At 39.5% G+C, this 16,363-nt stretch overlaps 1 protein-coding gene across 2 annotated transcripts in view; it reads right to left on the reverse strand.

The window, feature by feature from the left end:
- Positions 1-2,785: 2,785 nt before the first annotated feature.
- The window catches only part of LOC137287330 (uncharacterized), a 32,848-nt gene continuing 19,270 nt past the window's right edge, over positions 2,786-16,363 (reverse strand). Inside the window, exons 17-34 of one of the 2 annotated variants that reach the window (XM_067819576.1) lie at positions 15,598-15,792; positions 15,051-15,116; positions 14,197-14,308; positions 13,687-13,812; positions 12,770-12,863; positions 12,314-12,428; positions 11,949-12,001; positions 11,357-11,456; positions 10,927-11,039; positions 10,029-10,128; positions 9,522-9,672; positions 8,571-8,640; positions 8,247-8,313; positions 7,930-8,015; positions 7,101-7,269; positions 6,343-6,396; positions 5,771-5,816; positions 2,786-4,895 (exon numbers count right to left, since the gene is read on the reverse strand). In XM_067819576.1, the coding sequence (XP_067675677.1) occupies positions 4,546-4,895; positions 5,771-5,816; positions 6,343-6,396; positions 7,101-7,269; positions 7,930-8,015; positions 8,247-8,313; positions 8,571-8,640; positions 9,522-9,672; positions 10,029-10,128; positions 10,927-11,039; positions 11,357-11,456; positions 11,949-12,001; positions 12,314-12,428; positions 12,770-12,863; positions 13,687-13,812; positions 14,197-14,308; positions 15,051-15,116; positions 15,598-15,792 (2,067 nt within the window). In that variant the 3' untranslated portion in view covers positions 2,786-4,545. Of the gene's footprint in view, positions 4,896-5,770; positions 5,817-6,342; positions 6,397-7,100; positions 7,270-7,364; positions 8,016-8,246; positions 8,314-8,570; positions 8,641-9,521; positions 9,673-10,028; positions 10,129-10,926; positions 11,040-11,356; positions 11,457-11,948; positions 12,002-12,313; positions 12,429-12,769; positions 12,864-13,686; positions 13,813-14,196; positions 14,309-15,050; positions 15,117-15,597; positions 15,793-16,363 lie in introns of both variants that reach the window. The other variant, XR_010957025.1, reaches the window with a different exon arrangement.

The following is a 16,363-nucleotide window of genomic DNA, read 5'->3' on the forward strand; positions in this document are numbered from 1 at the left end:
TACATGATGTATTCATGATCATGTCAAAGGGCCATGAACAGTATTGTTTGTTGATGATATTTATTTCGTATAACAATCAGTCAATCAATCAGTTTATTGCATGAAGGCCAGTGGCCCATATACAAACTATATATGTATAGTATGTACAACATAAACAACATATGACACACGGTACGGTGAAGCTCTTCTTCTTAATATGAGCACGTGGTGAATAAATAGAGCTGTTTCATGTTGTAATAGGGATGCTCTACTTGAAAGTATTGTATGTATAGTATGTACAACATAAACAACATATGACACACGGTACGGTGAAGCTCTTCTTCTTAATATGAGCACGTGGTGAATAAATAGAGCTGTTTCATGTTGTAATAGGGATGCTCTACTTGAAAGTATTGAATACAGTTTTGTAGCATTCTTGTGTGATCAGCCATGGTGGGCAATACATCTGCCTTAAATCATTATACACAGGACAAATAAATAAAAGGTGAAATTAATTCTCAACAGTGTTGCAGAATGGACAGAGCCTTTGTGATTTCATAATAGATCAACACCTTCCTTGATTGATATGTAACACATTTCGACCAGGTCTCATGCGTATGAAAGCATTACGAAGGTTTGCATTACGTAGACTGTATAGATACGAGTCAGGTTCAAGTAGAGATTTAAACTCACGATAACAGTCATATCTTGAACTTTCATATAGTGATGAATGCTAGTCCTGTTTGAAGATAAATGCATTAACATCGCCCAGGGTTTGGGATAACCAGACAAATCCAAAGACGTATGTAAACAAAAGACTACGAATACGGCTTGCGCACGTGTTTTTGCCAACATTATCAAGGTGAAGAATGATACTGTAGGTTTTTTAGGCAGACGATGTTCTGGCATATTTATTATTTTACACCGGTACTTTAAACAGAAGAGTAAGAAATTATGTACACAGGGAATCTCCCACATTCACCGTGCACCATACTGTCAGGCGTAGACACACCGACATTTACAAACCTTTCACATGCAAGAAGGTGAACCTTTTCAATGACATACAATTAATTGAAGCCCCAGATTTCAGATCCATAGAGGAGAATAGGCTACACTTGGGAATCAAACAACTTGAAAAATATACTGGGACCAACAACCCCCAACTTCGGTATGACAGAGAGCAATTGTAGTAAAGCCTTTCTAAATTCAACAAAAGCTACATACAATTTTCTTTTACCAAAAATTAAACATCGCGCAACCACTGAGTATAGAGTAAAAATATGATGAAAGGTTGAGTATTCTTTTCTAAACCCATCTTGTGAATCTGGAATAAGGTCTCTCATATTTGACCACTGTGTTAGCCTATTACTGATAACAGATACAAACGTTTTACCAAAGACACTTGTCAGATATATATATATATTTCTTATAACACAGTACCAGCTCTTTCTTCAGTGTATATAGTCACCAGCAAAGTGTTTGAAGCAGATTTTATGGGGGATTTTTTAATTACGTTCATAATTATTGATTTCACTGATGTATCACGAATCATTAGCATTCGGGGAATAGCCAATTTGACTCGTCGTAAAATGAGTCACAGTTCTATGGAGATCACATAATGGTGACTAATTCATGACTTGAACTGCGCCGCTTCACCTTTATGTGTAGTGATTGGTCTTGTGTGCTTGGTACAGTTCTTATTCTAACGTTATCTTCAGTGATATCCTTCAACAGAAATGTACCATGTGGAAACATAAAAGCAAAAATAGATTTCAACTAAACTTAATCACTAAAACTACACATTCGTGTACCTTTGAATTACTCTATGCTCTGTTTAACCAAATGTTTATGTTCATGCAACGTGTAATTCAATGATTTAGTTTCATAACATTTGCATATTTCATACGCATTATTTTATGTCATAAATACGTTGAAATCGTGTGTAGCGTTATTTCTGTACATGTATTTGATTTTTACATGATCCAGTTGTACATACATAAACACACTGCGGCGTATCAACAAACAAAACAAACCTTCACTCGAATTAGCAACATAACGTGCAGAAAATATTCTTTTATTTCTCTGTTCTATTTATCTGACGGCATTTAAGCAGCGGAAGTGAGTGAGTGAGTGAGTTTAGTTTTACGCCGCTTTTAGCAATATTCCAGCGATATCACGGCTGAGGACACCAGAAAATGGGCTTCACACATTGTGCCCATGAAGCAGCGGGAGTGGCGAGGCTAATCATTGTTGGTTTTGCTGAGAACTTTGACAGAAGTCCATGTTCGACATGTTATCTGTACTGTTGCGATGTAAATTGTAATGAAACGTAAATTGGTTTTGCTCCGGGTAGGTTAGAACGACAATAAGATTAGAGAGGAACACTCATTCGTTAAGCGAAGTCATTAAGGTGCCATCGCCTTCACTATTCGTCAATCAATGTTACATATTTCATCCATTTGCTATTACTACTGTGCCAGTTATATTTTAACTGCAATAAGGATGTAGGTAAAGTTGAGGAAGATACTCCCTATTTTAGTTCAGATGAAACAGCTTGATTTTTATTTTAACGTGTGTATGGGTGAGTAACACTGCGCGGAGATATGTTTTTTCCTTAATTAGCAGCCATAATTTAATGATGAATCATTATGAAAGGTTTAATTTTATCTGAAGCCGCGTTTTACAGTATGAGAAGAATGCTTTTAATTTAGTGGAGACCCACAGTACCTATAAACCACGGGGACACGTTTCGAATTCAAATGCGGATCGTTCAAGTGCGACAAAACTACTTGAATTCAACAGGATGCATATTTCAATATGGCTTTATTTGTAAGCTGCTTTTACAACAAACATGGAATGCAATATACGCTGCAGTATCTGTTGGTCAGGCAATATGATAAATGTAAAGCTACAAATATTAGATATAGCGGTATACAGCCTATATAGTATAGAGAGTGTATGAACGTATAAAGGGTGCGTACATACAGACTACTTATTTGTATTATATATTTATATATGTATTTGTATATTAGTTAGTTCAATAATACTGAAAACATTATTCAAGTGAGTTAAATGCGTGAAAGTGGGAGGAATGCCTAAATTCGAACACATGGTTTTAAATTTCTGAAATGCCTAATGAAGGCAACTATACCCAAGGGATCGCGGCATCCATGACGACCCACTCCGTGGATGAACTAACTGTACAAGCCAACGTGCAGACATTTGTGTCCATGTATATTGCACTTGGAAAAAAGGTGCAGGGAAACACATTGTAGAAACATTGTGCATAACGAATATGTGTTATCTTGCAAAGAGAGATAACAGAGGAAGGAAGGAATTAGGTACATGGCCAAATCATTGTCCAAACAAGCTGGGAAAGTTGTCTCACAATTTTGTGTACACGGTCCAATTTTCTCGTAACAACATTCAAGTGTGACTGCTGAAACAAATAAATCATTGTTCATAGAGATTCCGACCTCTGTACAATTATGGTTTTCTCAGAATCAACCATTGTATTTTTTTTTAAGAAATGTTATTTAAGAGATGCAAGATTCTAAAAGAGGTACAACCATTCTCCTTTTAAGCGATACGTCATCGTTTTAGAGATATAACAATTACTGTAAAAAATATATGCATTGTTTATAGAAATATTCCAATCGTTATACATGCATGCTGAAAATATACAACTATTTGAATAAATATGCACCCTATTCGCAGAAATACAACTTTTGCTTTGCCAATAATTATTGTCAAAACTACCTCTGTTTTAACAAAATCATTATAAAGGTCCACTATTCAAGGGACATTCCTTGTGCTGAGTTTCATTGGATTTTTACAAAATAACTGTAAAGGATCATGTCCATATACTATTCAGTTGCCTGTAATAGATACCGAATACGGTGCATATACTACTTGTGTAGTACTACACAAGAGTCGGACACGGTTTAAGGTCATTTCAGACCCTTTAGCATATCAATGCAATACACATTTTTCTTCATAAAAAATATCATAGAACTCAAACATTCCCCTCAACTCTCGTCCAGCTTGGTCAACACTGCCTCCTGTTCAGGGAAGAGCACATAATTTGAGAAGCAATTTTAGTTCACCGATAAGGAAATAGCTTTTTCCTTTACATATTTCAGTGAAATTGATACGACCTTTGGTTCATAGGCGATCATGAAAACAGAATGAATATTGTCAATGTATATATAACATGTACATTTGTCTGATCACGGACTGTACCATGATGTCCAAAATTTATGACAAATTATTCCAATTCATTTCTTGAAAATTGAAGGTTTTTTATACCGCTATATACATAATAAATGAATTATGCTCGTCCCATGAAGTCTTTTTTAAGGAGCTACATCTGTACACAGATGCGTGTTCCACTAAGTCTTTTTATGAACCTACATCTGTACACAGATGCTTGTTCCACTAAGTCTTTTTATGAACCTACATCTGTACACAGACGCTCGTTCCATTCAATGTTTCATACGAAGTACATTTGTACACAGTTTATCCCCTAACATGCACACTGCTCGTCACTCCCATTGTATTCTCGCCTTATTTCCTGTTCCCACGGGAAGGTATCATTGGTCTTGTTTCCGTTTCTTGAATATTTCTGTACAAGACATCCGAGGGTAGATTGCCACTGTTTCCAGACTTGGCTTTGTCACAAGGATCTTGCATCCTCGCACTGCCCAAAGGATTTGCCTGCTCATTCGCATACTGATTTTCCTCACTGAATCCCTTTGCAAACAATCCTGTTTGTGTCGCGGTGTGGTCCATATCTTCGTAGACGTTTTCGTTTTGCCGTGAAGCCTCAAGAGACTCATAATTCTGTTGATCCACGGCAACGCCAGTACGCTGGATGTCATCTATGTAATGATAGGCTCCACTTGCGCGGGCAGCGTCTGTAGAAAGTGTTGTGTTATTGATTCATAATTATTCCCCAAAATACTGCATACGATGTTTGTGCTGTGCTGTGCTGTGTTGTGCTGTGCTGTTACAAGTGAGTGCGTTTAGTTTTACGCCGCTTTTAGCAATATTCCAGCAATACCACGGCGGGGGACAACAGAAATGGTCTTTATACATTATACCCATGTGGGGAATCGAACTCATCTCCGGCGTGACGAGCGAACGCTTCAACTACCTGTCTTTACCATCATTTTTTGGTTTACAAAAATATATCTAACAGTTCCCTAGAACTGATTGATACCCTGACAAATATAGTGTCTGCATCTGTTATCTTTTCTGCAAATATTCTATACATCAAACATATATCGCCCATATTCTGAAAGAATGTATAGGTTTAAGGAATCACAGTCAATATATGTCTTGTACAATCAAATATGTATGTATGCGACATTTCAAAGTTATATTAAATCAAGTCCTATAGTTTTAAAACTAGTAATAATTTCATTTTTTCTTAAATGAAGACAGACATATCCAACAAATGAACATGTCAGAATTTAAGAGTATGAAACGTCTAAAAAGTTCAGCCAGAAAACAGGGCTGGTGAGACATAAAACTTGCCACCCTGACCAAAAGGTATCTGCCTACGAAAAATGCTTTTTTTTAATCATTTGCTTTATTTGTACGGATAGATTGATTATTAATGATTTATAATTCTGAAATACAATGAATAATTTCATATACGTGTCAAAATTTCACTCCAACTGTCGGGCTGATGGATTTGAGAAACTGGCAGTCAGTGTTGAAAATAACCCGTACTTTGCGTCGGCCCTGCAGGTATTTCGAACGCTGAGAATGTGAACATTTGACTTACTTTCTTTGTCTGCATCTTCTTTCAATGCATCCATTTCGAGTTCCCCCTACAAATAAAAACGATCGAGTAGAATAGTCGACGCCGGCGAAAACAGATTTAACAAGGTGTAAGAACATGACAGTGAGTACAGTTGCATATGGGTTACCACAAGATGTATCATCCAAATCAGTGAGTCTGACCACCCGATCACGTTAGTCGCCTCTTACGACAAGCATGGGTTGCTGAACACTAATTCTACCCGGATCTTCACTGGAGCAGTGATGGCGTCACGTCTGGCGTAACAGCGACAGAAAGAGGTAAGAATGTCCAGCCGGTAGCACCCACAACACCCACCATTTCAGCAGAAATGCTCAGTGATACGATGACGAAGGAGAAGTGAAATGATATGAGTGAGAATGGTTTAACGCCGCTTTTATTCCAACAATAACACGGCTGAGGACACCAGAAACGAGCTTCATACATGTGGGGAATCGAACCTGAGTCTTCATATTAAAGCGGACGCTTTAGCCACAATTCTACCCCACTGCCCCAGTTTGATGTAGAAATCACGTGGTACAAAGGAAACACGTTACCTCTGTAGTGCGTTGACTGCGTGGTCGTCTTAAACTAGCAATTCCTTTACGGACCTGAAATGAATCGAAAAGTATTCATATCTCAGTTTTGAGATTGGTTTGTTTGTTTGTTTATTTGTTTGTCTGATGTTTATGACCGCACACATCAGCATTCCAGTAATATGACGACTGTCTATAAACAGACTAGTCTGCACAAGACAGTCCAGTGAATGATATTATAACCATCGATCTTAGCAAGCGATCTGGGACACGATGACACGTCAGTGAGCCTGACCACTCGATCCCATTAATCGCTTCTTACGACAAGCATGAGTTACTCAGGACCAATTCTAAGCAGGATGTCACAGGTATCATATCACATCGTTAAGATACGTGCGTATAGTTAATGCATGCTTTCTGCACAGTTAGATACCTGAAATAGCTCGGTGCAATATCGAGTCAACATGTAAATTGTTCGTGCGAGAAGAAATAAAATGAAAACGACAAACACTTTGCTGCTAAAGACTGCATCATAAAAGTGGTCTCTGGGACCTAAGCGTCGGAGATTTGATGTTTTGACATGAAACCTGCTTTCAGCCAATCAGGATGAACACCAGAAATTGGCTTAACAGATACTGCCAATTTAAGGAATCATAACAGGGTCGTCGGGACGAACGCTTTAACCACACGGCTACCCCCATTGTTCCTCAGAGGCCAATTTAGTTTTTACTCATTTTACCCCAGGTTTCAATGTTCGAAAGACAAGCTATATCATTTACATGTTTGTTGGCGACACACTGTGTAATGAAGATTATCAGTCCCTGCAGAACGTTGATGATTGAAAAGAGATAGTCATAAACATCGCTTTCGTCTTGAACAGTCAAGAGGCCGAATATCCAGGACAACCCCAGAACCGGCATCATGAAGCACATCCAGTGAAGAGATTTCCTGAAACAATACCAACAATATCTGTCAGTGTTCATGATTTCATGTCAAGCAACAAATATTATTTTACATTTTCATACATTCACTGTGAAACTTACGATACTATTGGTGCGGGGATGTAGCCCAGTGCGTTCAGCTTTACGCTGCTTTTAGTGATATTCCAGTACTATCACGACAACAGACACAAAATATCGGCTTCACACTGTATCCTCATGGGGAATCGAACCCGGATAATCGGCGTGATGAGCGGACGCTTTAACCACTCGGTTTCCACATCGCCCCTCTGCTGAAGCAACGTAGAGTTTCACAGGTGAGGGAAACGGCTGAGAAAGATCGTTCGTTAGAATCAGCAACGGACGGGATCGAGATCGAATGGTCAGGCTAGCTGACTTGGTTGGCAAAGTCCTATCGTATCCCAATCACGCAGATCGATGCTCATGCTGTCCATCACTGGATTGTCTGTTCCAGTCTCGATTATTTCCACACCGCCGTCATATAGCTGGGATATTGCTGAGCGCGGCGTAATGCACAGACCAAACCAGTTTTGTTTTGGTGTCTGGTACAGTAAAGTTCATCTGATCGGCAGAGTTATGGATTGTGAACTGCAAGTGGAGATTGCAGTTCAAGTGGATCCTGTGGGTACATGTAGGTCTTAGGACATACGTCTCCTTTCCTCGATCATTTTGGAGTCGTGAAGCCCGTCGCGCCATGTGATTATGTATCATTTTCCCAGTTACACCGAAGTTGATCTGAAACAATTAGAAGATGACCTGAAACAATTAGAAGATCACGACATCTCAGGTCTACAAAAACCGGGACAAACCGGACAACAACCCACAAATACACATGTACTCTTTAGCCGTGCACGCATAGTGACACACACTCACACGCACGCACGCACGCACGCACGCAAGCACGTACACACACATGACCAGACATTTTCGTCATTTTCAGACAATAGAAACTATACAAACACTTACGGTGAGAATGATCAGCACCGGAACAATGAACAGCCATTTCGTATTACCCACGAGTGACAACCAGCAGCTAAGAAAAATAGAAACATAAACATCACCAGATGACCAACAAGTTGAAACTGAGTGAGTCTGGTTTTACGCCGCTTCCAGCAATATTGTTTAAACTAAACTCACTCATACAGATCATCTGCTATGCAGTGATTAACTTGATGTGCAACGAGTTCGCATAATGTCCGAAAGCACACATAAAATCTCCAAGTCATCATCGGCAACGTGTACGGACTCAGCAGCTGTGTAAATTCTGGTATAACCCTCCGTAATACTTACTGCAGGTCCGGCTCAAAGACTTGTAACTGGTCATGGGAACATGAGATGACGACAGCCAACACCGTCAAACCTTGAAAAGAAAATTAATTTGAAATAGAAACATTCCTCCAAAACGCGATAATGGGACATCTAGCATTTCAAACCCAAAGTCATGTAATAAGTCATTAGAATATCCACTTTTCATTATCTGAACAATAATAATAATATGTTATGCGGTTTTCCCAAACCTTGCAAATGTTTGTAAGATAGACAAGAGGAGGTAACACCTATGCCACTTTATACATGTTCTCAGTTCAAGGCTTTGTAATAGTGACAGATAGGGTGAAGGCGATCACAAGTGGTGCACTTGTCTTTTGGAGGATAAAATATGGTTAAACCAATGGTGACGGATATCTTTTCAAAGACATGTGGGTACATGTTGTGTGCTATCCACAACCCAAGACTGTGCAACAAAGGTATCATTCTGCACAGAATCTGGTCCCATTGGAAGATACTTTACATAAAGAATGCCGAAGACTGGACCTTCAGAGGACCAGGAGGCTGGGTCATATTTTCCAAAAAATGAGCAGTTATCTTCATGTCATTGTGAATTCCAGTCACTTTGTCGTTTTATGTACGTATTGAAACCTCTCTATGCCAAAAATACAGGGGAACTTAATAAGGTTCTTTTGTATACATTTGCCCAAGACTATATGAGGCCTTTGGCGAAAACATCTGCAATACCTATCGTTATGGAACTTAACACTTACATGGGTTTAGCATGGCACTGAACAGTATTCTAGCCAGGTTTCTGAGATACTAGAAAGTGATAAAAGCAGTTACAATACAGACATAATCATGCCAAATCGGTATTTGAAACCGGGATCACAGGTTCCTGATGCTTGTATGGGATGCAAGTCTTCGCTGCAATTGCGGTGGGTAGGACACAATGCAGTTCAAATGATAACTTACCCCAAGCTCCAAATAAAAGCGGTTTGAGTCTGGATGTGTTCGGGAGCAGGTTCGACTCGGACCACAATGTATCTAGACCGGAAGCGAGCATCATACAGAAGGTGGCCATGTAGAAGAAGTGGACGGCCACGGCGAAGGCGATGCAGAGACCCTGATAGACAGTATCGTTGATGAAATAGCAGCAGCAAGTATATTTTTCTATTTTTCTTCAAAGAGTAAAATATAGCTCAAACATCTTTCATTATGACAAATATACATTATGTATGCAGATTATAGAAAATGCACTGTTCCTAATGAAAGTCTTTTGGGATCGTACATTCTTAAAGTTAGAAAGTTACAGCTTTGAAAATATATATTTTATACCCCTTAACATATTTAATCATCATCGCGATAAGGCAATGAACAGTATGAACAAACTGCATTAATACCAATTATGGGAAAATATGTATACATCATAATCACAATGGTGATTCAGTTAACATGCTAAAACTGCAATGCATGACTCACAAATTCGTCCCTTCCTATCCCGATAAGGAGCAGAAGCAGAGCTACAGCAAGACACACACAGATGTGGATGACGATGACACCTTGATCAGATCTTATGTATCTGAAACAGACATTGTTATTCCTGAACACGGGTATATATAAATGAGTTGGTGGAGTTCATTCTTTCGTTGGAACAGTATTCTGTCAGACCTGGAAGGATGTCCGAAAACGCAGCAGACATTTACCCATTTGCTGAAACCCACGAACAAGAACATGCTGCTGCCAGTCTAGGAATCGTAATCGTAAAATAACTGGAACGGGAACCCACAGTCAGTGGATCCTGTTACAGAGTTACCTGACATGACTAGATTGTTAGATGATATTATTGTTAGGTGACTTATTTGTTAGATGATTGTAACAAGAAATATCATCATAACTGTATTCACAGGACTGTCAGAACTTATCTTTTTGCACTCTACCCGACATATACAACGTACAGAAGAAAATATCTTGCGTTCACGTGTAACGTAAGCACAAGTTGCATAATATTTGTCAGTGATACTAGTACCATCATAAGTAGTGAGTAATACAATAGCAGGCAATAGTGAGTGAGTTTAGTTTTACGCCGCACTCCGTAATATTACAGCTATATGGCGGCGGTCTGTAAATCATCGAGTCTGGACCAGACAATACCGTGATCAACAGCATGAACATCGATCTGCGCAACTGGGAACCGATGACGTGCCAACCAAGACAGCGATCCTGACCACGCGATCCCATTAGTCGCCTCTTACGACAAGCATAGTCGCATTTTAGAGCATGCATGGGTTACTGAAGGCATATCCTACGGGTCATAGCAGACAATAACATCGTGCACTGAAAGCTACCAACACTCAAAGATGGTACCAAAATCTCATACCTCCATGTGAGAGCGTACACGATGACTGTGATGACTAGCAACACGATTGCCACACTGCAACAAGCTATTTCTACCGGAGTCAAAGGATGCCGCATTAAAATCTGTTTAGCATCCTGTAAAAAGTACATTATCATAATCAATTCAATGTTAGTGATAACAAACTACCTAATTATTTAGTTCCTCATATACCATTAAATTTTTCAATAAAATTCTCCATGATATTTTTTAACACTGAAAAAGTACCAAAGTCGTTGTGGGTTGTTCACTTTGGCAATACACAGAATGGATTTAGCGAGGTTTATAAAAGATATTTCAAATGTATCACAGCATGGCAGATTAATGTAGTCCGAATGTCCGAACTGATGATGTCTTACAAACGTACAAACGCGCACACGCACACGCACACGGACGTTTAATTATCAATACTCACCGGACTCATAAGAACAGCAAAGTTAGTCAGATGACTACAGGAGCACTCTGTGGAGGATGTTCCTGATACACTGACATTACATCCCTTAGAATCCCACAGACTGAAGGAGAAATAACATCAAGTGAACGGTTAAGTAGGATTAACGTATTGGAATTATTTGGAGATATGACAGCTCACTGAGCGAAGTGTGACTGATAACTTAGGCAAGGCAGGTTTGCGTTATCCGAAACTGTGGTAAATACAGGCAAGAATCACAATCTTGCTTTAGAAGTTGGTGGAATCAAACTAAAAATGCTTTATGGTTCAACTTCTTTATCGTACAAGGTCACAACGTTTCGAGAGAGTTCCTAGTTTCTTCTTCAGGTGAAGTGAGGATAAAACTAAAGAGGTGTAGTATATATACACATAACAGTATACAGATAACAATGGGTAACAAGATATACAGGTTTCTATTAATTGATGTACAGGCTTCAACTTATGTACAGGCTCGCCAATCAGTTGAAGCCAGTCTTCAGCAAACGATATTGTTCCGTCCATTTGACAATGTCTCATGCGCAACATTCAGCGCGACAGATATACAGCATATACATACCCCTGTGATGTGTTCAGGTAGACGCACATTCGATCTTCACCTGTTAGGGAGAGCTGGAAGGAGAACACACACAACATCCCTATTAATGTCCTGCCACCGGAGCACATCCATCAAGTGCCTCGCTACCATGTAAACCTGGACTGCCCTAACGTAGATTTGTAACAGAAATTAGACATCAGTTAACCATTCCGAAATATGGTAAGGCTTATCATGTACGTACAGTCAATAAATGAAGTTGATTATACATTTCAAACTCTTAATGTTTTAATCTTTCAGAATGACTATGGTCTGCAAACAGATTAACTGTTGATGGGTGTCACATAATACTGTTGCCATTTGGTTGACAAAAGATATGAAGCCTTTACATCGGTATGAATAAAGTTCATCTTCAATGGAGGATCGAGGGCTTCCGTTGGAGCAGGAAATAGGTTGAAGGCAAGGAGACCCGAGTTGACCACCCGATTTCTGGATCCGTTCTTGCTGGAAACAAAAGTTTTCGATAAAAGTGTATCATTAAAAAAGATAACTATATTCTGACTATGACTTCCATGTATTTACCAAAGAGTACAATAGAGGCCCGAAACTTCTTTCCATTTCGCATTTGAAGAATGTTTTACAAATTAGGAGTGCATAAGGTGTATATAATAGACAGATCAAATGAAATGAGTACACGAAAACAGCAAAATATTGACATTATTTTATATATATACTTTACATATATGACAGTGGTGATGCAATCTAACGGTATTCGGAACATACACATACCTACAGTATTAATTATGTGGTTTGGTGATATAACCAAACACTGTAAATAACCATACCCAGTGGCGCCCTCTGCTGGTTCAGTTAGTTGCCTCCCGGTTGGAATCAGAGATAGGATATTCTTGTAGAACATTGAGCTGAACCTTACTGGCGCTGAAACAATATACAAATACATAGAATAGAAAGGTATAAACAAATGAATTCGTTTATATTTATTCATATTGTACAATATTAATTATAAGTGTACAATCTATGAAAGAAGGACTTTGTAAAACACCTTCAGGGAGCAATCGCTATTCAAATGAATCTAGGTCACATGCAAACGTGTGAGATGCGAAATATATGCGGGTGTGCAAATAAGTTTGATTTGAAGAATTAGAAACGGGAAATAGCAAAACTGACCATCCTAAACATATGATTACCGTATGAGGCACGTCTCTCATTGGATAGTTCTGGGTTTTCTCTTTTATTTTCTCTTTCTTCATTTTTTGTTTGGGGTAGGGGTCAGTTTTGTCAACGAATAAAATGGGTGTACACACTTGTTCGACTGTCAGCCGACCTCTCGGGAATCAGGAGTGAGTGAGTGAGTTTAGATTTACACCACACTCAGCAATATTCCCGCTATATGATGGCGGTCTGTAAATGATCGAATCTGGACCAGACAATCCAGTGATCTACAACATGAGTATCGATCAGCGCAATTGGGAACCAATGACATGTGTCAGAGAACCTGGCTACGCGATCACGATAGTCGCCTCTTACAAGCATAGTCGCCTTTTAGAGCAAGCATGGGTTGCTCAAGGCCTATTCTACCCCGGGACCTTTTTCGGGTCTCTCGAATCAGGAACGCTCTCTTCCAAAAAGATAGACAGAGTGTCCGTCTAAGTGATATAACCATTAAAGGGACTAACTATGCATCATACAAAAAAATCGAATTAAATCTGAAAAGAAACTTGATTCAGAAAGCGTTCACTACCTGTCACTTTCTGTGTCTTGCTGTCAAACATCAAATAGACTTTATTGGTGACTGTGTTGCCATCCGAGTTAGAAGAAAACTCAATTGCTATACCAGCTGCAGGGTCCGTTTTACCAACCTTCAGATCTTGAAAACACAAGGACAGATATGTGTACACAGTCATACTATGTCGATGGCAATTCAAAACACATGTAGACCTTTACGATAATTCGATAAATGTGATATGGTGCGAAATGTTAGAACTCGTAATCAACATGATCTGTTGTATGAAATATGACATATGCAGACTTCATGCAGGCTCTGGAAAGGCAAACAGCGCCTGAGCAAGTGTAAACGATTTCACTAAGAAGACTGTAATTCGTTAACGCGCGTATGAATTGAATATTGCCGATTGCAGCGTTAGAACTCAAATAAACAAACCATCCCTTATGTAGACTTACACTGGGCATTAAAGAAAGAGGGATCCGACCCCTCTCCACCCCACATACTGAATCACATGGGCAGACCTACCAATGTTAGTTGACTGAGCAGTGTGGACATCTCCCTCGTCCAGACAGTTGGTTGTCACATTGGTCATTCTGTCCAGCAACTGAAGGACTGTAGTTGGCGATGTTGCTGTACCCTGCAGAACATATGCTGTGTTAATACCATCATCATATCACGTGTAGGCCCATACATCGGTCACGGCACTTCGCTAGATCTGAACATTTCCGGTGGCAAACAACGCACTCAAAGGAAGCCAACTTAATACCGGAAGTAACTCATCGCGGGACGTACAGGCCCTTTTGTAATTAGCTGGTTCTTTTGTTTACAAAAGCGGCACACCAAGGTGAAGCATAACTTTGTCATGTCCTGTTTGACAACCACGACAATGAAGACATGTTTTGGATGACGATGTGTCAGTCACTTGTCGAATTGACGGCAAACAGATCTCTTTAACGACTGAGCAGTACATAGATTCGATTTGATTGTCATCACGTTTTCACACTGTAAACATTAGATATTATTTTCAACAATTCGTTGACTTTCCATTACATCAGATGAGGACTGAAAGCTCCAACAGGGAGTAAAGAAACGTTTTGGGCCCAAGGTCAAAATGTATCATTTTGTTCGATTCATTCCTTGCAACTACTCCTAACTATATTTTTCATTACACAACGGAAGAAGAGGAAACAACAAGCTACAAAACATATCCTACCGATTCAGTCCTAGGACAGAGGTAAGACATTAGGTAGAGTTTCTGTAATTTTGAAACTTACATTTCTATTTCTTTTTCGAGTAGCTCTTTCCAAAAACAACCTTGTCATACCTCAAAAGCAATACATTGAACATGAAAACACATAACTTTCCTCAACGATACCCACTTCCAGTTTCTTCCATTCGTCAACTGTCCGGGAGTCAAGAATATTACTGATGCTCACCAGGAATCCCTGAAAATAAAATACAACAATGGTCAAAATTACCAGCAGATGCAGGGATACTCAAACAAACTTCACATTTACTTTAAATAAACAATATAGATTTGTGTCATTTAAATGTCCTTATGAGAATATTAATGGACAGTAATCAATGTAACAATTGGTATGAAGTAAGTCAGAGATCTTTCATCGGTATCAGTAAGGAGATCTGTGGACATTCATTATTATCGCTTGTTTAAAGCAAAAATATTCACCCTATTGCTACTTTGAGACCAAATATATGTAACAGTAGGGGTACCTGCTAGTAATTATCATCAATCAGACATATGATAAACGATCAAGGTTGTATGCATACGTTGATGTGCAGTTAGTTAGCCAGGCAGTGCACTGTAAGCTCCTACTGGAACTTATTTCAGTGGCTGGCCTTAAATCACAAATACCCTAGCCAGTAGTCTTTAGGCTTAATTGTTTTCACTGCAAAAATGATGTATACCTCTATGAACTGTTTTGTCTCCTCTTTGCTGTCAAGGACGCTGCAGCCTTCGGTAAGGTTCAGCAGCCGACCCAGAGCCTGTAGCGTTAGCACAATCCACTTGCTGGATAGTTCATCTGGCTGTGTACTCTCCGAGATTGTTCTGGCAACAGTGGAGATGTTCGCGACTCGCAGGCCCTCCTCGATCCACTCAATCTGGAGCAGGGATCCATGTAGCAAAACACATATCAACGCGAATTCATGAAACTGGTAGATTGTATAGGTCGTTAAGTATGAGATAACTGATCCGTGTCTTGTCTCCTTCGCAGCAGTCATGACCAATATGGTTCACAAAATGTTTTCATATTTAGTCAAGATTAAGTGAGATGGGTTTTGAGCTCCTTTTGACAGCGGTATCATGGAGAAAGGCATCGTAAAAGGACATCGCTGGAAAATGAGCTTAGACATTCGCAGTGACTTACAAACGCTTCATACCACCGGGCGTACGTTATGACATTGCCCATAAGCGACAAGTTATTTTGCAAATACCAAGGACGTCACGCTGCGATCTGAACTGACGTGTTATAACGCTTCATACCTCCGGGCGTACGTTATGACATTGCCCATAAGCGACAAGTTATTTTGCACATACCAAGGACGTCACGCTGCGACCTGAACTGACGTGTTATAACGCTTCATACCACCGGGCGTACGTTATGACATTGCCCATAAGCGACAAGTTATTTTGCAAATACCAAGGACGTCACGCTGCGACCTGAACTGACGT

Source organism: Haliotis asinina, chromosome 6 (assembly GCF_037392515.1).
Source record: "Haliotis asinina isolate JCU_RB_2024 chromosome 6, JCU_Hal_asi_v2, whole genome shotgun sequence".
NCBI classification, from domain to species: domain Eukaryota; kingdom Metazoa; phylum Mollusca; class Gastropoda; order Lepetellida; family Haliotidae; genus Haliotis; species Haliotis asinina.